This window comes from Balaenoptera physalus, assembly GCF_965194825.1.
Source record: "Balaenoptera physalus genome assembly, chromosome: 9".
NCBI lineage: Eukaryota > Metazoa > Chordata > Mammalia > Artiodactyla > Balaenopteridae > Balaenoptera > Balaenoptera physalus.
In genome coordinates, this window is record NC_138888.1 from 18,393,042 (window position 1) to 18,416,123 (window position 23,082).

The 23,082-nt window shown below is 34.5% G+C and overlaps 1 protein-coding gene across 8 annotated transcripts in view; it reads right to left on the reverse strand.

Moving 5' to 3' along the window:
• STXBP5 (syntaxin binding protein 5) overlaps positions 1 to 23,082 on the reverse strand; it is a gene marked incomplete at its 5' end in the record, with an annotated part of 166,216 nt that overhangs the window by 52,302 nt on the left and 90,832 nt on the right. For 5 of the 8 annotated variants that reach the window (XM_082474483.1, XM_082474480.1, XM_082474479.1 and 2 more), the window contains 10 exons: positions 7,501 to 7,584; positions 8,675 to 8,826; positions 11,248 to 11,373; positions 16,396 to 16,574; positions 17,065 to 17,285; positions 18,149 to 18,189; positions 18,454 to 18,521; positions 18,725 to 18,872; positions 20,204 to 20,276; positions 21,476 to 21,630. In XM_082474483.1, coding sequence (XP_082330609.1) covers positions 7,501 to 7,584; positions 8,675 to 8,826; positions 11,248 to 11,373; positions 16,396 to 16,574; positions 17,065 to 17,285; positions 18,149 to 18,189; positions 18,454 to 18,521; positions 18,725 to 18,872; positions 20,204 to 20,276; positions 21,476 to 21,630 — 1,247 coding nt within the window. The remainder of the gene's footprint in view (positions 1 to 7,500; positions 7,585 to 8,674; positions 8,827 to 11,247; positions 11,374 to 16,395; positions 16,575 to 17,064; positions 17,286 to 18,148; positions 18,190 to 18,453; positions 18,522 to 18,724; positions 18,873 to 20,203; positions 20,277 to 21,475; positions 21,631 to 23,082) is intronic. The other 3 variants (XM_082474485.1, XM_082474484.1, XM_082474482.1) reach the window with 1 other exon arrangement.

The following is a 23,082-nucleotide window of genomic DNA, read 5'->3' on the forward strand; positions in this document are numbered from 1 at the left end:
AATGAGAAATAATTAAGCTTGGTGAGGAAGGCATGTCAAAAGCCCAGACAGGCTCAAAGCTAGGCCTCTTGAGCCAAATAGTTAGCCAAATTGTGACTGCAAAGGAAAAGTTCTTGAAGGAAGTTAGAAGTGCTACTCCAGTGAACACATGAATGATAAAGTGAAACAGCCTTAATGTTGATATGGAGAAAGTTTCAGTGGTTTGGATAGAAGATCAAATCAGCCACCACATTCCCTTAATCCAAAACCTAATCCAGAGGAAGGCCCTAACTCTCTTCAATTCTATGAAGATTGAGAGAGGTGGGGAAGCTGCAGAAAAGTTTGAAGCTGGCAGAGGTTGGTTCATGACGTTTAAGGAAAGAAGCCATCTCCATAACATAAAAGGGCAGAGTGAAGCAGCGAGGGCTGATGTAGAAGCTGCAGCAAGTTATCCAGAAGATCTAGTAAGATAATTAATGAGGGTGGCTATACCAGACAATAGATTCTCAATGTAGATGAAACAGCCTTCTGTTGGAAGATGCCATCTAGGACGTGCATAGCTAGAGAGGAGAAGTTAATGCCTGGCTTCAAAGCTTCAAAGGACAGGATCACTCTCTTGTTAGGGGTTATGCAGCTGGTGACTTGAAATTGAAGCCAATGCTCATTTACCATTCTGAAGAATCCTAGGAACCTTAAGAATTATGTTAAATCTACTCTGCCTGTGCTCTATACATGGAACAACAAAGCCTGGATGACAACACTTCTGTTTATAACATGGTTTATTAAATCTTTTAAGCCCACTGTTGAGATCTACTGTTCAGAAAAAAAGATTCCTTTCAAAATATTACTGTTTATTGACAATGTACCTGGTTACCCAAAAGCTCTGATGGAAATGTACTATGAGATTAATGTTGCTTTCATGGCTGCCAACACAACATCCGTTCTGCAGCTCATGGATCAAGGAGTAATTTCAACTTTCACATCTTATTATATTTCTTAAATAATATTATATATTTTATATATATATATTTTACATATAATATATTTCTGTCATTTTGTAAGGCTATAGCTGCCATAGATAGTGATTCCTCTGATGGATCTGAGCAAAGTCAATTGAAAACTATATGGAAAGGATTCACCATTCTAGATACCATTAAGAACATATGTGATTCATGGGAAGAGGTCGAAATACCAACATTAACAGGAGTTTGGAAGAAGTTGATTCCAACCCTCATGTTTGACTTTGAGAAGTTCAAGACTTTAGTGGAGGTAACTGCAGATGTGGTGGAAACAGCAAGAGAACTAGAATTAGAAAGGGAGTCCGAAGATGGGACCGAATTGCTACAATCTCATGATAAAACTTTAACAGATGAGGAGTTGCTTCTTATGGATGAACAAAGAAACTGGTTTCTTGAGATGAAATCTACCCCTGGTGAAGATGCTGGGAAGACTGTTGAAATGAGAACAAAGGATTTAGAATATTACATAAACTTAGTTGATAAAGTAGCGGCAGGGTTTGAGAGGGTTCGATTGTGAGTAAAATCGTGAAAGGAAGAGCCAATCGATGCAGCACACGTCACTGTTGTCTTATTTTAAGAAGTTACCATACCCACCCCAGCCTTCGGCAGCCACCGCCCTGACCAGTCAGCAGCCTTCGACACTGAGGCAAGACCCTCCACCAGCAGAAAGGTTATGACCTGCTAAAAGCTCAGATAATGGTTTGTTAGATTTTTTAGCAATGAAGTATTTTAAAATCAAGGTCTGTACATTGTGTTTTTTTAGACATAATGCTACTGCACACTTAACAGACTACAGTATAGTGTAAACATAACTTTTATACGCACTGGAAAACCAAAAAATACATGTGACTCGCTTTATTGCCATATTTGCTTTAATGTGGTGGTCTGGAACTGAACCTGCAATATCTCCGAGGTATGCCTGTACTGCACATTACTTATCTTCTAGGGCTATAACTATACTATCACATTTTTAAAAGAGCTCTAAAGAAATACTTTCTTTTCACAGATATATATGAATCATATAAAACTAATCTATCTTATAGGATGGCCTCAATTCTTAGGAGAAACCCTAGCAAGGTATTTTACGCTATAGACAAAAACTATAAGGCATGGCAAAATGCAAAGTAAACAATATGGAAATTAATTTGCTTGGAGATTGAAATGAAAAGAATTCTTCCAAAGTATTTAAAAATTACAAATAAACACACACCAGGAGCTTGGGATAGCTGGGCAACAGACAAGAGGCTGCATGTCTAGGCCTCAGAAGTTGTCAGGTATGATATCGACATATGTGCACGTATGACCAGTATCTGCTTTTCAATTCGTCTGGTAAAATTCATGACGTCACAACCTCTACAGTCCCTAAGAAAGCTCTTATAGTAACATTTAGAGAACACTGAGTACTGAATTGGGTTTATGAGGAGTGTTTTCTATTTTGAACTATATATTATTTGTCTTCATTGGATAGGAAGCTTTTGAATGACAACAAGTAGTTTTTTTTTTTCTTTTTAACTTTCATCACACTAAAGATTTTGGAAAAAAATAATAAAACTAGTCTTTACAGTTCTAAGATGACAGATGTAATTATAGGTATGCATTTATTAATCTCTGACAAAATATCTATATATATAAATAAACTTTTTCTTGATAAAACACTAAGATAGCAGGTCTTTAAACAGTAGTGATATATAGAAACAATCTAAGTGTCCACTGGTGGATGCACAGACGAAAAAATGAGTTATACATATACAATGGAATATTATTCAGCCATAAAAATGAATGAAATGTTGCCATTTGTGACAATGTGGATGGACCTTGAGGGCATTATGCTAAGTGAAGTAAGTCAGGCAGAGAAAGATAAATACCATATAATCTCACTTATATGTGGAATCTAAAAATATGGATGGTTGCCAGAGGTGGCGGGGGATGGGAGGAGAAATGGGTGAAGGGGGTCAAAAGGTAGAAACATCCAGTTATAAAATAAATAAGCTATGCAGATGTAATGAATACCATGATGACCACAGTTAGTAACACTGTATTGCATATTTGAAAGTTGCTAAGAGAGTAGATCTTAAAAGTTCTTATCACAAGAAAAAAAATCTTTTAAACTACGTAAGGTGACGGATGTTAACTAGACTTACTGTGGTAATCATTCTGCACTGTATACAAATACCAAATCATCATATTGTCTACCTGAGACTAATATAACATTACATGTCAATCATACCTCAATTAAGTAAATAAATAAATAGTAGTGATTATATAGTCCAGTATTACAATGATCCTGGTACTAAATAAAATTTGAAACTTAAAGCCTTTGGTATTTTGTCAACTGCTACTAAACTCTATAAAAATGTAGTATGAGATGTAATTCCCATTCTTAAAATAGCTTAGGAAGAAACATTTAAGAAGCTAAATTGAAGAGTGTGATAGTGATAATTTAATTTAGATATTAAATTATTCAATGAGCTAAAAACCCCTTCCGTGCCTTCCATCTGACTCAGGGTAAAAGCCGAAGTCCAGCTCCACATGACTGGTTGATGTATATGATCCTATGGTATATGACTGTGGTATATATTATGTGACTATGGTGTATCCTCTCTGACTTTATTTCCTTTCCTTCTACGTACTTCCCCATCTCCCCTGCTCTCCCTACTTCAGCCACACTTACCGTTCACTGTAACCCTGAACTCACCAGTTACACTACTTCTGAGCCACTGTACTTGCTCTTCTCTGCTTGAAATGTTCTCTCTACAGACATCCTCATGGAAAACAGCTGTCTCCTTTAAATCTTTGCTCAAGATATTTTATTTAGAATGTAACACCCTTGTCACTGATATTTCAAATGCCCTCATTTAATTATTTTTCCCTTTGGCACTATTATGCAACTTACTGTACATTACCTATCTTTTAAAATTTCTGTCTTTTCCAGTATAATGTGAGTTCTATGAGGACAGAGATTTTTGTCTGTTTTATTACCTGTAACAGTGCATAGCACATGGTAGGTGCTCAATAAATATTTGTTGAATAACTGAATGAATATATATGAAAGGATTTCATAGCATATAATCTAATCCATTTTCTCTGTTGCTGCCAGATTCCCTTCAAGCAATATGCCTAGCAATACAGTTATCTAGGTTTTGCCTAAATGTATCCCAACCCAATTAGCTAGCTGGTAATAAATGACAATTACAAAGTTCTTGACACATTTAACTCTCACTGAAGCCAGTGAGGTAGACAGTATTATCCTCATTTTACAGAAGAAGAAACTGAGGCACTGAGTGTTTCAGGTATCTTATTCAGTGACAAACACCTAATTACATCTAAAGACAGTCAATTTCACTGTGACTGTAATAGATATTTTACTGGCCAGAAGTTCTTGAGTACATTTGAGCCCAAAATTGTTTTCTCTATAGCCTGCTTTAAAAAGAGGAAGAAATACAATATAAATGGATAACTTAAAATCTTCTGTATCTCTCACGCTAGTATATTCAGCAGTTATGTCGTATTATTGGCATACCTTAAGCTGTGGTAACAGAACAACCACTGGAACGCCAACACTATTCCAGTCACAAGATGAGGCACATCACATATGCCCTTTCACCTAATAACTACACTGACTTTATGAGGTGATCACCCCCGTTCTGAGGACTCTGAGCCTCGGAGTAGCATCTTCTCTAACGTAACACACATAAAAAGAGGGCTGAGATTTAACACAAATCTGCCTAAACTAACAACGAAACCTCCAAGCATGTTCACGTGAACTGCCTGAGCCACTTTTTTGTTCTGTATACATGTAATTATCTTTATAATCTAAACACAGGACTTAACATTTATTGCTGATAAACTTCATTTCCCTGGTTTAAGCTTATGATTTCTACCTATAATTTACCTTTGGGGTTTTTATTCTGCCATCAAATGTATTAGTTATCCTTTAAATAGCAAAAATAAGCACACCTTCTCTTTCAATTGTTTAAACAGGAAGTTTAATTAACTATTTAAAATGTTAAACAAAGTATAATCATATGTTATTCAGTATTACATATCCACTAACTGAGGCACACTACATCAAATTAGTATCAGGCCACAAACCGACCCACTAGGTACCATGCTTTAATCCAGGAGTTGGCAAATGTTTTCTGTGAAGGTCCAGATTGGGTTTTGGGGCCAATTTGTCGCAACTACTCAGCTCTAATATTGAAGCACAAAAGCAGCCATAGATAACACCTAAGCGAATTAGCATGGTGCTGCTCTAATAAAACTGTATTTCAAAAACAGGCAGTGGGCCATGGGCCAGATTTGGCCCGCAGACTGTAGTTTGCTGACTCCTGATTTAATCTTGCAACCATCAAATTGAACTAGGTATTTAGGTCACTTCCACCTGTCTGGTTCACAAAAGTATCATGGAATTCTTTATCAAATACCCAATTAACTTCAGGAAATATTATGTCAACAGGCTGCCATGAACTATCAATGTAGCTACCAGATTAAAAAAGTAATGCTGATTTTGGAACAACTTACTTTTAGTGAATTCCTGCTGACTTCTATTATTATCTCTATTTTCAATATGCACGTAAGGCATCAACTACTTAGCAAATCATTCTAGAATTCTGACTGACTTGTAAATCAAATTTACTGATTTGTAAAATATTTGACCTTCATCAATTGGGGGTACCATTTACAAATTTTCTTTACAAATTCTCTTGATATCTTTTCATTATTGCTTGGTTTGCCTTATTTGCATAATGTGGCTTAAACTTTAATTTCTCTTTATTATTTTTCATAATTTCCAGAGAGAAAAATCATTCTTAATGGAGAGCTGAGAAACAAAGTGATTTAGTTCTATACTCTATTTTTCAACTATCATTGCAAATCATCCTTAAAGTGGTGTCCTAATCCTTCCTTAACTATGTTTTCACTGTAACCAAACATTTTGCTATATTTCTCATTTTGGGGAATTCAGCCTTAATTCCACACAGTACTTATTGATCTATGCAACATTTTTATCCATCCTTGACTGTATCCCTTATTTCTTATATAGTCTCTTTCATTTCTTATAAGAAACACAAAGACAGAAATTTCAACTAGTACTACTGGGCTATTTCTCTTTTACTGTCTTATCGAAAATATTGATGACTTGACAGTAACTGCAATTGTAGAGTCCAAAACTTCATTTTTAGAGCCTCCTCTCTATAACTTTTGAAAATATCTTCCCTAAAGTCTAGATACAGCTTTGTGCATCTAATTTCCTTCTTTATTAAATTCTATATTTATCTATTTCCAAGCCTAAGTAAGCACTTTTTCTCATGTGTCTATTACTTTCACATCATTAATTAGATATTATATTCAGAATAGAAATTTCCTTATTGTGTCCTTCACTGAGTGAAAAAAGTGGCCAGCAAAACAAGAGGTATATTATCACGTTTCACTTTTAACAGAATTAAGACTATCAGCAGATATATATATAGGTAGTTGAAATACTTTATCACTACCTGTCCCTGTGACAGTTTCATAATTTTTATTATGAAAATACTATAGATATTTTATACAGCTATAAAACATTTAAACTTAAACAGTAACGTTTTACCTTATAAAATAATTTGAGTGCCATCTTATTCTTTACGAAAATATATTAGCACCTATTAGTAGCAAAAAAAAAAAATCTCTCCATTCATACTGATCTATTACAAAAGATAGAAGGACAATTTCATGGTACTTGGTCTACACTTCAAGAACATATTATAAAATATACACTTTAGCAAAAATATCATTTTCGTATCAATGCAATTAAAGAATTTTAGTACCAATTATTCTACATTAGATTTTATTTGAAATATAAATAATGTATTTTAGAAGGCACAAATATTCTTAAAATGTTAAAGTATGCTTTAAAATGTTCTTTTAATTTTTATTTAAAACATAATCCTAAATATTGTTCAAGCGGGCATAACAACAATAAGTAAATATCTTAAACTGATGAAAACTCAAGTAGTTCTCTTGTGCCTAAACATGTAACTCTTCAATACAAAATGAAGCAAATAATAATATGAATAATATTGTAAGGTTTACTACAGGATAAAGTAGCATGCAATGGAATTCAAGAAAAAAAATTTAAAATCACACAGTAGAACTGGTCTCTATCCTTGGATGAATTTAGGTATTTAATTTCTAGTAATTTTATGTAAACTATGATGAGGTACTAACAAGAAAAGAAATTAATTAATTTCAGGAGTAATAAAACTTTTACTACTCCTCTATCAAGACAATGTTTAACTTTCTGACTCTAAATGTTAGTTCCTTTGCTTTATAAAGAAACTGGATTGCGACACAAACATTTCAATAGCTGTTTTCATATACATATTATGAGATGAGTTTAAATAGTGAGTATATTATTTTCGATATAGCATGCTTCAATAGGCTCTTTTAAAAATAAATGAGAAAAAACAATTTTACAGACAAAATACACTGTCATGACTTTACCAACATGGAATAAATAACTTACATAAAAAAGAAGAACGGAGTTTTTTCACAGATTCAGAATATAAGCTAGAAACGCCGCACATGCAAGAAGTCACAATCAGCATACCTTAGTGAAGCAACGAAAAGCAGAAGGAAAAAAAAAAAGGAGACAAAGATACTAGAATGGTATGGTTGGGACAATGATTTCTGCTGAAGATAACACATGACAAAATGATCACACAAACAAAAACAAAAAAATATTCAACTATCACCAAAATGATAGTAAGGTCTACATCCCATCACCTTTTTCTTTTCTTCTCTCATGAATTATGAGAAGTATTTAATATCAGCTAATAATGTCCTGAAAGCAACTGAGAGATGAATCTCAGAAAGAATTTTAATTCAGAGAGATTGAGTTAGGAAGTATAGATCAGAGTTTCCCAATGGCATTCTGCAAATGGGTTAGGTTAAGTCTGCCCCAAATGGAGTTCCCCTCAATCCCTGGTCCAGCTGGGCAGGTCCTGGGGAGTCTGGAGCCCAGAGGCCAGTTACTGCTAGAGGCCTCATTAATATATCCCTATATGCCAGAGATCCAATGCCATTTTCTGTCTGTGCCATGAGGTTTGGGAAAAAAAAGGTGAGGAGTACTATTATAAACAGCTAACTATACATGTGTTCCGTGAGGAATTAGTATTAAAACATTTAAAATAAGACTAATTACCTAGCAAACACAAAAGAATGGTATGGAGAGAATTCTTAATGGATCTGGGCTTGCACTGAATCAAAGCTATCAGAGAATGCTGTATTTCATAGAGTTCAAATTCACTTTTGCATCTACATTTTTTTTCACATGGGAAATGATTCCTTTGAATTAAATAGTCAAAACAATAAACTGTTGGTCTCACAATACTAAACAATAAAAGGGACAGAACTGTGAAATTAACTTTTGTTCTATAATAATGGGATGAATTTTCCTGTCATTATAATTTAGCTAAAGAAGTCTGAAACTGTGGTTCTTTCCCAATGTTAAATAAAATCCTAGAATATTAAAAACAAAAGCATAAGCTAATAACAACACAAAACAAAAAAGAAGGCTGATACAGTTTATACAAACAGATGAAATCAGACAAGCTATCTACCTAATGGAAGGACTTATATTCACAGAAGTGACTCAGCATTTATGGAAAACCTAAAGCTCAGGACTTTTTTCTTCTTACCTCCTGAAGGTTGTCGCGATTTACGAGGAGATCGGGGTTCTCTCCGATAAGGATCACTGGAGCCGCATAATTCAATAGTGCCCAGGTTGAGGAGTACTGCTTTCTGGAGGTAGTCAACCATTGCAATGCCACTACAATTGCCAAAAACTACCCTAGGAACAGCGAAAGAGCAAATATTTTAGCACAGATAAACAGCTACAAGGAAATGTATTGCAGTCTACAGGGCTAAAAAATCATGATGGGTCTTTAAGAAAACTCCTTTTGAAACAAAACACTATTAGTAGAGGGCTTCCCTGGTGGCGCAGTGGTTGAGAACTGCCTGCCAATGCAGGGGACACGGGTTCAAACCCTGGTCTGGGAAGATCCCACATGCCGCGGAGCAACTAGGCCCGTGAGCCACACTTACTGAGCCTGTGTGTCTGGAGCCTGTGCTCCGCAACAAGAGAGGCCGCGATAATAAGAGGCCCGCGCACCGTGATGAAGAGTGGCCCCCACTTGCCGCAACTAGAGAAAGCCCTCGCACAGAAACGAAGACCCACCACAGCCATAAAATAAATAAATAAATAAATAAAAATTAACAACAACAACAACAAAAATAAAAAGTAGAAAGCATAAATCTTGGAGGCCTCCCTTTGGACTCTTCCAAATACCTTTTCAACTGTGAGTCGGGAAGTACAAACCAACTATGAATAAAGGAATTTTATTCTTTTAAGATCCCTTAAGCCAGGAATTGAAAGCTAAAATATATAGAGGGGCTATATAAGTAAGTAAAACAGGCCAACTAAGGACTGTGGTGAACTGGAGAGTGGACAACCCGTCTAAAGACGGGAAGCTTCAACTCAGTTCCTGCTGACTACTGCTGACCAGGAATGGAGACGTGGGCCAGATAATCAAATTTTTCAATTAAAGCTCTAAATATGGATTTTCACATTAAATAGTGTTGGCAACTAGTTCAAATTTTAAAAATACACAAAAAAGGCTAAACAAAACACAACTGTGAGCCCAATGGGGCATGTGATCAACTGATTTGCAACTTTCTTTGAAACTTTCTATGGGTTCCTTTTCTTATTCCCTGTTTGTTTCTCTTATAGCTGTGGGCAGTAAAATATTAAAAAGGGGAACGTTTGTGTTCGTACATTGTGGGGCCCAAATAAAAGACATTAGAGAACACTATCTCAGACTACAGCCAGTCTTAGTTGGGTGCACAACTGCAAGAGATAGAGTAGGTGGTAGTAGCTATAAGGAGGAAGAAGAAAGATGAATGAGTCCCTAGGGCTAGAATCAAGGAAGGAGACAGTGACCTACACATAATAAATAGCTCTGGACTGAACAGTTAGCATGTGGTTTATCTTATACCACAATGTTAATTTTTACTATTTACAACAGCCAGGACATGGAGGCAACCTAAGTGTCCATCGACAGATGAATGGATAAAGAAGATGTGGCACGTATATACAATGGAATATTACTCTGCCATAAAAAGAAACGAAATTGAGTTATTTGGAGTGAGGTGGATGGACCTAGAGTCTGTCATACAGAGTGAAGTAAGTCAGCAAGAGAAAAACGAATACTGTAGGCTAACATGTATATATGGAATCTAAAAAAAAAAAAGAAAAAGAATGGTTCTGAAGAACCTAGGGGCAGGACAGGAATAAAGATGCAGACGTAGAGAATGGACTTGAGGACACAGGGAGGGGGAAGGGTAAGCTGGGACAAAGTGAGAGAGTGGCATGGACATATATACACTACCAAATGTAAAAGAGATAGCTAGTGGGAAGCAGTTGCATAGCACAGGGAGATCAGCTCGGTGCTTTGTGACCACCTAGAGGGGTGGGATAGGGAGGGTGGGAGGGAGACGCGAGAGGGAGGAGAAATGGGGATATATGTATATGTACAGCTGATTCACTTTGTTATACAGCAGAAACTACACATCATTGTAAAGCATTTATACTCCAATAAAGATGTTAAAAAAAAAAAAAGACCCAACACAGCCAAAAATAAATAAATAAATAAATAAATTTATTTATTTATTAAAAAAATAAATCAATCTATCCTATTATAATAAAAACTATGTACTACTAACACTATATACTTGAAGGCATGAATTGATAAATAAAAACACAGCTGTAGTATAGATGAATACTTTACTTAACTATTACTATGCCTTTACAATTTACACAAGTTAACTATGGAAGGAGAAAGAACAAATTATACAGCTGTGGTTCAACATTTATAGAATCAATTTAGAACATAGTCTTCTGGGTTGATGTTGTTAGACCTTCATTATACCAAACATTACAAGGAAATTATGTCTCAGAGTACATCCAGGAGAGGATAGATTCACTGGTCCGTAAGGTATTTAACTTGAAATCAGGAAGCAGTATAAGCATATCCAGAGTAAATTATTCAAAACAACACTATGTTCCAAATAAACAATGAGTTTGGTCTGAAATTTAAGTTACACAACATCTTTTTAAGTGATACTATAATAAAGATCATCCGTTCTCTTTTTAAAAATATAAAAATGCATGGAATACGATGAAGAGACCGAGAAACACAGAAATTATACTTACAATCCATAGGAAGAGTTAACTGCCAGACTGGTTATTTGTTGTGGTGGTTCTCCACTCACCCATACCAACTGAATAACTAATTCTGTCTGATAACCTGGAGACTGTTTAAGTGGAGAATTTTTAACTCTGTAAGAAAGGAAAACATGTTACCTGTTAACCCATCTTCAATTATCTTATTAGCCTATGTAATTATAAAGTCATGCATGAATAACTATATAAAAAATAACTTTATATATAAAATTGTAAAATATAAAAAATGTAAAAATCAGAATCCTGTCCTCTAGAATCATTTAGTCTAGTTGGAGATGAAACACCTAGATAAATCACAAAAATAAGAAATTATATGTAAGTTCCACATATAAACTGGGGAGGGAGGGGAGAAGGGGAGAAGTGGGTAGAGAGGGATGAAAGAAGAACAGGGAAGGATGGGGAGAAGAATGAAGAGAAGCAGCCACTTAGGTATTAAGAGGAAAAAAATCAAGTTAGAGAAAAAAATCCAAGTTAGAAAAGTAGGCTTAAAACTTGAAAAAGGTATGGTATAACTAAATGAAAACTGGCCCAAAACATAAGGAGTTAAGGAAAAAGTATAAAAAATGTGAGCAATTTATGTTTGTATAACCACTTTTACTATTAAAAAAAAATCTTTTTTGACTTTGAGTTGGTAGTAGTTTTGATTGCACAGACTCTTCCCCTAATAACCGCTGCATAGTGTTAAAAAAATTGCTTTTGCAAAAAATATGCCAACAAGATAAAGAAGTAGGAAAACCCATAGTCAAAAATTAACAAGCGTCTAAGTTTGGCCACAGTGGAAGGTGTGTGTAGTAACAGTAAAAAAAAATCACTATAGCAAGACAGGCCAGGGCCAGACTTTACAGGGTCTTTAAGGTCCAGCTGCAAAGGTTTGATGTTGGTAGAAAGAACTCAGGGCTCTCAAAAAAGCTAGAGTTTGAGTCTTGGTTCTGCCACTTACTAGTCGTCTTCCTGTCTAGAAGTGGGAATAATATTACCTAATCACATTTTGACAGCACTGTGAGTGCCTATGAAAGAGTTTTGTCAATGGTCAGATTATACAAAAGTAATATATTTTCATTATTAAAGAATTAAAAGCCAGTGAAGATTTATAAGAAATATTTTGGAAAGATTAACCGTAGAGGTATGCAAGACAAAGTACAATGAGACCCATGTGGAAGTTCCTGTGATTCTTGTGATGTGAAATAATAAGGTAGATTTCAAACACATGAAGTAAGTCTCAAAAGGGCTTGTAAATTCCATTAAGGTAGACACCTTGCAGTTACTTTTAATACTCCGGCAGAGACAGTACTCAATATTTACTGAATGAATGAATGAGCTGGAGGCTGATTAGAGATAGAGGAGGGGAGAAAAAGAAGACAGTGATTCTAAGTTCCAAAAAAGAAAAAAAAGAAAGAAAAAAGATGTCAAGATGAAGAGCTAGTTTTAGAGGAAGATGTGGTTAACTTTGAGGTGATGGTAGGATCTTCAAGTGAAGTATTCAGCGAACAGTTATACTCACTTATACTGAGTGAGTTCATAAAAAACTTATACTGGTTAAACTTGTTATAAGCATGTTAGAGGGAGTGAAGGGGGGCGGTTTATAAATGTGAGACTTTCTAAGGAATAAAGTTACTTAGATATAATACCCTGTCATACTTGCAAACTTCAAGTGATTTTGGAAGATAAAATTATTTTAAAATGTGAGCAATTTATTTGTGTGTGACTACTTCTACTATTAAAAAAAAATCTACTTTTACTTTAAAGTGAGAACATTTTTGATTGCACAGACTCTCTCCAGTAATTGTTCTTGCAAAACATATATAAAGCCTGGTTACTCCAACAATTCTTGGGGCTTCTGCTCTGGAGTGAGTGTATAAGGGAAGGACAGCAGGAAGTCTATTTGATGTTCATTCTCCTGACACTAAACTCAGAGAACCTTTTGGATCATTTACTTGGTGCTTCTAGTGAAGAACACCATGACACCAGACTTTTTGCTGTCCTACTTGCTAGACTCACTCTAGGTAAGAAAAGGGTCAGGATGTTGTCCAAATTTCAGAGTAAACGTGAATCACCGAGGGTACCCCTAAAACAAACTGAGTTGCGGTCACATCTGCCTGTGCAAAGTCTTCAAGTTAATACACTCAGAACAGTACACTGGCTGATGCAGAAGTTCTGATTTCCCTCAGGGAAACACCCACTGCTTGGCTACAGCCATCCATCTTGAAAGACAAAAATAAAGACTGAGTAGCATTTCACCTCCACCAGAGACAGCCTCTGTTGATATAAGCACAGCCTGTAGAGTCTGAGTGTGCTATTTTCTCCCTGTATAAATTAGATAAGGTTCAAGGAAGTGTCTACCCTCCCTCTGGCATATTTAATGTGCACATTAGATTAGATTCTCAAGAGCAGGAACAGGCCTTCGGGGATAATTTTAGAAGTGCATATACAGGCACATTTAAGATGTAAGTGATGAAGACACACAGAAGTCATGGAATTCTTATTTTACTTAGTATGAAGGAACAAAAAAGTTCTTAAGCAAAAATAAGTCAAACTTGCTGAAAAATCCCCAATTGGTAAAAAATTAGAAACTGAATCAAGAAATGATGAAATATGTTAGATTTTAAAAATACAAAATGGGGGTTGGGTGGGCGTTACGTTTAATGTCTACAACGGTTATATGCAAGTTACCATTTTAATGTTTTTAATATATACAAATTAATTTGTTTACTTTTTAAAGATAAAGGGTTGAACGTTTATAAAAAGCTCTGTAATTTGTACAAATGTATTTTAAATGTCAAAATAATGTTTGGAGGCTTTGCAGTTTCAAAATAATTTGTAGGTTTGGACTAATACCCTGCAAAAGCACAACTAAAATACTTAAATAAAACCAAACTTTTATTGGTAAAAGAAGTAAATTGAATAGCTGCTTTTAAAATGTTTCTTCAGAAAAACAATTACGTACAGGGAGGGATGGAGTGGGAGGCAGGGGTTAGCAGATGTAAGCTCTTCTATATAGAATGGATAAACAACAGGGTCCTACTGTATAGTACAGGGAACTATATTCAATATCCTATGATAAACCATAATGGAAAAACACATTAAAAAAAGAATATATATATATGTATGTATAACTGAATCATTTTGCCGTACATAAGAAATTAACACATTGTAAATCAACTAGACTTCAATAGAAAAAAAACCCAAAAAACTCCCCAACCCAATTATGTACAAAAACATTTTGTATAAAAACAAACAAACAAAATCTAAGTATTAGTTATTTTCACATCAATTTAGCTATATTTCTGACTTTTAAAAATTGGCTTTTGAGATTGTGGACTAAAACAATGTGAAGTTAATAAATAACTGCATTAACCTGAAAACTATTAAAATGGTTAAAAAAAAGAAATATAACTCAAATTGCCTATGATTTTAAAAAGTCACTAGTGAATGTGTGGATTTTAGACAAAAATCTCAAACTTGTTACCAGAAATACGTTACCAAAATAAACCTCAAAGACAAATTGTACTTTATATGCTTATAAAAATTATATTGACAAAAAGCAGGAGAAATACACATTAAAATCAGAAGAAATGGCATTAACAAAAATTTTACAAATTTAAGTTTAAAGTAAAGTAGTACAGAGTAAGTAACAAAAGGGAAAGATGTAGAATTCTTTTACTACCAAGTCTCATTCTATCTAAACATATGCCAGACTGTAGCAGAAAGGAGGTGTGTGTATATATACCTGAGAGAGAAAGGAAGGGGAAGGGGAAAGGGAAGGGGGAGGGGGAGGGGGGAGAGAGGGAGGAGAAACTTGAGACCTTTCTGAGAATGTACTGATAGGTGCTTAACCTCAATGCTTATATTTGTTAGGTCAGATCAGTCTCTCATCCTTGGCGTTACTGACATTCTGAACCGGGTCATTCTTTGTCGCGGGCACTGTCTTGTGCACCATAGGATGTTTTGCATCATCCCTGGCCTCTACACACTAGATGCCAGTAGCACCCCTTCTTCCCGTTGTGACAAATAGTATCTCCAGACATTGCCAAACACACTCTGAGGAGCAAAATAATCCCCGTTTGAGAACCACTGGCATAGAACACACAACCTCAAATTCATGTAAACATATAAAGAAGATTAAAAAAAACCAAACTCTACTTTTCTATAGATTTATATCACAAGTGATTGTCATATAAACCAATCTGCCTTATCTCTGGGGTGAACGCAGTTTTGATTACACAGACATTCTCCACAGGAACTGCTGAACCATTCACCAATAAAAGATTCTAGCAGATCTAAAGCCAAAACAGTATAAAGCCCAGTTCTGTTAACAAATGCAAACTGTCTTTCTCGCCACCGGCCCCAGCTTGAACCTACTACAGCCTGGCTTCTGTCCCCCACTCTTGTACTGAATCTCGACGTTTTCCACGACCAGTTTTCCGTCACTGCCCTAACCGACTTCTCTGTAAATGTAATACTTTTAATAAGTCTTCATGAACTCCTTCAATGATTTTAACTCTTTCCTCTTTTCTTTCTGTGCCATATTTAAGGCACGTATGCTTAACAAAATTTAAACACTCAGTAATATAAATTGGACAGAAAAAAAGGAAAAATAAACTTTGTCCAATTTATTCCTGTAAAAAAGCAAAATGTATTCAAATCTGGATTTCCACAATGAAGGCATTTAAATAACGATACTGTGATGCTAGAGAAGATTCAGAAAAAGACAAGAAAATGATTACCCAACAACTGAATCTCTAAAGACTGAAAAAACAGAATTTTCAGAGTGGAAGAAAGCAGCCTAAATATACATTTGATCCACATATAAATCCAGACTAAAAAACAATGACGGATTTAGAAGATGAAGCTTTATATAGAGGAAAGATCCATGGTCACCGACCAGTATGTTTAGAGATCAAATCTTAGTACTTTAAGGATAAAATCATGGAATGCAATCATATTCCTCTTGGTGCCACAGAAAAAAAGAGTTGAATTAACCACGGTGAAACACAAAAAGAGATGTGGTTATGTCATTTTACTCCATCACAGGAAGATGTTACTTCACTTTACGAATGCTTACAATTTATCTAAATTAAAAGATAACTTCCAAAACACCTGTATTTTTAGATAACTTACTTCAAACAAGGGACGTTATCACGAAGCCCATCAGATGAACTGCTACTGGTAGAAGGATGAGACTGAGGAGGAACGGGCTGAGGATTGGCACTCCCAACTGGTGTCGGCAAAGGTGGTGCCTGTTCACCCTCTGGAGATTCCACATCACTTATCTCATATAACAATCGAACTTCAAGCATCTGTTGTAAAAGTAAAAAGTTTACCCTCTCCTAATAATTACTGTTCATTTTATTACAGTTTATACATATACACACGTACACTACAGTGGAAAGAACATTATTAAAGGAAAAATTTAGTGAGATTTCTAAAGGTAAGGATTTCGCAAAGATAAAAAATGTTCCTGACTCAGCTTTCTAAAAATGATCGTGTGTATGTGTGCAAGTACACGCACACATGCATTATGATTTTAGAATTTATGGCACTCCTGTTAATACTAAATTAGAGTATGCTCATACTTACATTAGCTTTCCTTAAATGAAACAGAATATATTTAAAGATTTAAATGTTCAGTAAGAAGATATACAAAGAAATATGACTTTTTGTCACAGAAGATAGATGGCAATGTAAATACTGAGGTGTTTTAAAACTGACTGCAAAGAACCTCCTAAATAATTCTAAAATTTTAAGATGTCAGACATCTGACATTGAAACTAATTAAGAGACTACTACCGGAATGACTTCTGTAATCACTTCTTGTTTGCTGAATCTATAAATAATGACATGAGCTGAAACTCCAGCTATGCACAACATTCGACCTTCTGGACACCAGGAGATGATCTGAATGGCATACGGATCTTCATCTACAATGTCTGTGTTTGGCTTGTCATCTTTATTTCTTGACTTTTCAAATACTTTAGACGTCTTTAATTTATATAATACTTGTAGATTTACTAAAAAAAAAAAAAAGATAAAATATGATATCTTAATATAAAAAGAATAAATATCAGGTAATATTTAATCAGTCATACCACGTAAGGAAAATAAACTATATTTTTTGAACCACAGTTTTATTCCTAGGTCTACATTTCTCTACTATTCTTTTACATAATGCATTCACTGTACTCACTGACCAAAAAAGGTGTACTCATTGTATTCATTAAAAAGAAAAAAAAAAATCACCATTATGATGAATTTAAATTATCTGAAAAAAAAATGAGTAACAAAAAGATTTTGTTAAAAAAATTGCATAAATATGATAAAAATAATAAGGCACATATTTTGCTTTGCAGATTTATTTTCTACATATTTTCTCTCTGAAAGGTACCAATATTATCTAACACTTCTACATGATGAAACATAATATACCCTGAGTTAACTGAATTCTAATTGCAAACATTATTCATTCAAAGCATTCTTTCCTTTTTTGCTAATGTAGCGACCATATATATTTCTCAAAGACAACACAAACTTTTGTGACGTAAGTTTAGAATCAGGCATTAAAATTTTTCAGATTTCTGTTGATTTGAAACATATTCCCGCTTTTCCTATCTCTGAGTTAGGAAGAGAAGGTTTGAAGAAATAATGAAGAAAGGACTTGGGTATTTCTGCTGAAAATTATTCTTGACTTACTAATTAACATCCTTAAAATGTCTTTATCTATTATAAATTCTAAACTCATATACTTGATAAAGCAGGTATTAAATTTACAGTCTCTAAATTTCAAATTAAATGTTGGTTATGCAATCATTACAAAACAGGCTATATAAAAGCAATGATTGTAGAGCATGTAACAAACACGATTCAGAATACTTACTCGCAGAAGCATCCCAGAACTTAACTGACCCATCAGCGTGCCTGTGAAAAGCAAGTGAGTTAAGAATGTGTTGAAGAAAAAAAAATTACATTATTTCTCTCTTTGAAGTTAAATATATTGTTACTTAAAAAGATAGTCACCAAAATGAGGAAAAAGGTAAAATTTAGGGTAAACTGGCAGGTTCTATACAATAACTTATTTCTTATTATGTTACTGCAAGCACTACCTGCCCAATTAATTTTCATGTAGTCATAATCATATTTAGTTATTATTGATTCATTAGGTGAAAATGGACTTTTACTTACCCTGTAATAATTATTTCTGAGTAGCTTTGAGCACCCAAGCCCCAATTGCCTCCATTAATGGGCCATTCCTATAAGAAAAGATTATTGCATAAAGCAATTTCCAAGGATACTATATATCTTCATAATACATCTATGACAAGAGTAAACAACATATTTCATATTCAAAAAGGATTTTAATTTCTCTCGAAAAGGTATCATTATCAACCACTCCAAGGTGATAAATATAGAATACTGGAATGTAACAGTAATTACTAAAACTCATGTTCAGTACCTTTTTGCTGTAACCTTGACGTTTCTGTCTAGCTCCAACAGAATAAAGTGCAGGAATAAGGTCCACAGGACAATCAGCAAAATATTCGCAACATGTAACAGGGGATTCATGTATACTCAAAGGGTAGGGATTTTCAAATATAGGATATCTTTAACAACAGGAAAAGAAAAATATTAACTTAATGAATTATTACCTATGATTAATACAACAATGAAAACTTAAAAAAATATTTAAACTTATTTAATAATAAGTTATCCTTTGTTCCACATGGTCTTGTTATTTTCAAGAAGAAAAAAAAGAATTCATTATTACAGGTAGCATACACTAAGTTGATGTGAATTTAGGAATGCCTTAAAGTAAGGTAAATAATACTGCTCACTTACACTTCAGGGTTTCCCTATCTCAGTGCTATTCACATTTTGGATCAGACAGTTTATTATGGGGACTGTCCCGTGCACTGTGGATGTTCAGCAGGGTCCCTGTCCTCTACCACTAGATGCCAGTAGCTCCCCTCCCCTCAGCAGAAGATGTCTACACAGACATTGCCAAATATCTCTTGGGGGGCAAAATTGCCCCCAGTCGAGAAACACTGAAATATTGAATGGGTAAACTCATTTAAAACCATATTTAATGATTATCTCTCAGGAAATACAAATAAGTAATACAATGTTCTTCCATTCAAAAAAATTTATAAGTAAACATACTATCAACTACGAACAAGCAGAATATGGGAAATACCACAAAAAGTTGCTAAGGAGCTATGGTGAGAATTTATAGATCAGATATGATATATCTGGTTAAGAGAGAATAAGAAAAGCTTGAAGAGGCTGCCTTTGAAAGTTATGTGGATTTTTGATGGCAGTGAAGCAAGTGGAATGTTTCAGCTGTTGGGAGCTATGTAAGAAAAGACACAGAAGTGTGGTGTTTAACACACCATTCAGTTTTTCTAGCAAACAGGCACCAGGTTGGAAATGTACCCTTAATTCCTTCAGTGTAGAGAAGCAGGCTGAGAAACTGTTTTTACACAAAAAACCAATAGAGAACTATAGTGGTTTAAAGAAAAGAGTAACATGATTGGGGTTGCATGTAAAATTACCTGACAATGTTTATGACACACGGCAACAGAAACTGAATATGGGTGGAGAGACTACAAGAGTTTATCTGGGGGAAAGCTGTGATGGGGATGAATTTTGGACATATCTGATTTTGTGTGCCCCCAGAGTATCCAAGTATTGAGTTGAATCATATGAAATTTCAGAAATTCAACAAATTTTGACTTAAACAAGAAATTTCTATGAGTAACGTAACAGAGAAATTTGGCAGGTAATGAGAAACGTTTATCTGTTGTTCTAAACAGAGGTCCAGGTTATGGATATAAATGTAGCATTTTCAAAGAAATGAAACAGCCAAACCTATGCTAAAGAGACTCTTTTTTTCACCACACACTAAAGTAATTGCTCACCAAATTTTACTTCTTACCCATTTTGTGCAAGGTCTATAAGTACTAAATCCTTTTCTAGTAGAACAACCACAGCATATGGTTCTTGAAAATCTGGAATAGGAAAACAACGCATGAACAATAGTTTTAAATATGCAAGAGGACAGCAAATGAGATAACAAACATTTCTTGCTTAGTTGTTATTTTATTTTGTTCCATTCTCTCAAGTATTTAACATTCTGATATTATACTTCATACAATGCAAGGCCAGTATGTTTTAAATGAGATAAATCTATATAATGCCCCATAAAAAATTATTTATTCGGTAAAGATGAATTAGAAAAGAAGCTCACAGTACCTTCCATGGTATTGCAAAGTCCAAGGCAGGACATGAACAACAAACCCCAAATTTAAATCTGAATACCCATAAGAACAACTCATACTGGATCTCACAGGAACCCACTAGAGTACTACCATAATATTATAATCTCTTTCTTGGGTATTTTCTATGTGCATGTTAACTATAAAATGCATTACATATTTATATCTCAATTAGCTTCAAATAAAGCAAAAAAAGACCCAGCTAAATTCCTCTTGAAATAATAACATGCCAGTTGTAACAGTTAATTTCACGTGTTAACTTGTCTTTACTATGGTGCCCAGCTGTCTGGTCAAACACCAGTCTAGATGTTGCTGTGAAGGTATTTTTTAGATGTGACTAACATTTAAATTAGTAGATTCTGAGTAAAGCAGATTATCCTAGATAATGTGGGTGGGTCTCATCCAATCAGTTGAAGGCCTGAAGAGCAAAGACAGGAGGTGTTCTGAAAAATGCAATTTGCCTCAAGATGGCAACTCAGAAACCTGCTTGAGTTTCCAGCCTTCAGAATTCAGACTCAAGACTGCAAATCAAACTCTTTCCTCAATTTTCAGTCTGCAGTAGGTTTTCACAATTCCTTTAAAATAAATTCATATTCTTGCTCTCTTTTTCTCTCTAAAATCTCCTATTGGTTCTGTTTTTTTGGAGAACCGTAACTAATACACTAGTAATTTAGAGGATTTTAAAATGTTTCTTAATGTGGACAGTTTTGTTTATTCTTCAGAGGCACTTACTACTAAAATGTAATATTAAACAGATACAGTTTAAAAACAAAATTTACTTCTCAAATAAAATTTACAAAGTTATGAAGGCAGCATCTCTCCCATGGAAGAATTAGCACAATAGGATAAGGAAACTACTTAGATAACATATAGGTCTTTGTTCTGAATAACATTTATCTATAGAGAATGAACTTTAAAGACACAAAGCTTACCATTTGGGTATGGGGTTTCACACAGCGTCAGGAAATCAACAATTGAATAGTCCATTTCTAGCACTGCAGTACTTTTCCCATGCATAACTGTTAAGCAAGGTCTTCTTCCTACAGTATCGTATGACAAACCTCCTGATAAAATAATAAAAGGTTCCCTAGAAATAAAATACATAGTTAGGATTACAAATAGCATAGTGGAGTCTATTTTCTTGTTGTATCATAAATTTTTTTTTAGTGAAATAATAAAATCTTAAATTTTAACAGTTTTACGCATCATTTAATTGAATACTCACATGTAGCTTTTTAAATTGCATTAGGTAAGACCCAGGTGAGTTCCTGAAAATTAACCTACAGTAAGAATGAACACTGACCACATCTGACTCTCATACCTCCCCTTTGGTCCCTAAGTTTTTTCCCTTTATCCTCTTCATACAATTTTCAAAATATTCTCTCTGGGTTTCTCCTGATAAGTCTCTTAAATGTACTGTCATTATTTCCAATCCTAATAACGAGACCTTCTCAACAGAAATTCTAAGAGAGAATGCTAATACCCTAAGGCATCCATTGTATGTAATGAATTAACTTCTCACTGATGCATCAACAATGTACTAGCTACAAATCACCCTTGAGAAAACTGAGAAAATGGTCCCTCAAATCATTTTCTGTAGTGCTTAATTCTCTCCTAGAACCTTGGCTGGTATGCTCTCAAACTACAACTTCCATGCACATCTATCAGCTGCCTTTTTGCCACTTCTAATTAGCCCTATAACTCTTGTCTCCCTATTAGTCATTATTAAATTTAATGATTTATCTAGATCTACTTTTAAATATATTTAAATATGCAAAAAAGAAAGAAACCTAAATATCCTTTCCTATGTTTTGGTCTGTGTGTATTTCTTTATCTTTGACCTGCCTGTTCATGTTTTTTGTCCATGTTTTATTGGATTAGTAACTGTTTTCTAATTGGTTTGTAAGAGTTCTTTGCATTCTAAGGAAATTAGCTCTTGATCTGCCACATGTACCTTCCCATTTGTTGGTGGGGAAGTTGTTTATGGTGCATTATACAGATGATTTAAAGTGTTCCATGTATGATTTTCTTAAATCTCTTCATTTACAATTTTTTAGGTAGTTTCATAATGCTTACTCTAAGTCCAGTGTAGCTATCTCCCTCCTCTCACACTTAGTACAAGCAGTATGTAATAATACGTAATGGTTAAAAGTGCTACTTCTGGAACTAAACTGTCTGTTTAAATCTCAGCTCTGGCTTTACTTTCTGTATGACCTTGGATAAGGTGCTTAATCTCTCTATGCCTAGCTTCTGCATCTATAACATGGACAAAGAGTGATAAATATCTATCTTCAGACAATTATTGAATTAATTAATATTTGCAAAACACTGGGGCCAGTGCCTGGCACACACACTACGCTTAGTAAGAATTACCTAGTATTACTGTCATTATCATCAAATAATCATTATCACCCATTGAGCTAATTTATTTTGCTTATTGTTTTCCTCATGAAAATGTAACCTCCATGAGGGCAAGGGTTTTTGTCCACTTTGTTCACTGCTGTATCCAAAACAGTGCCTCGTTGGTAAATGAATGAAT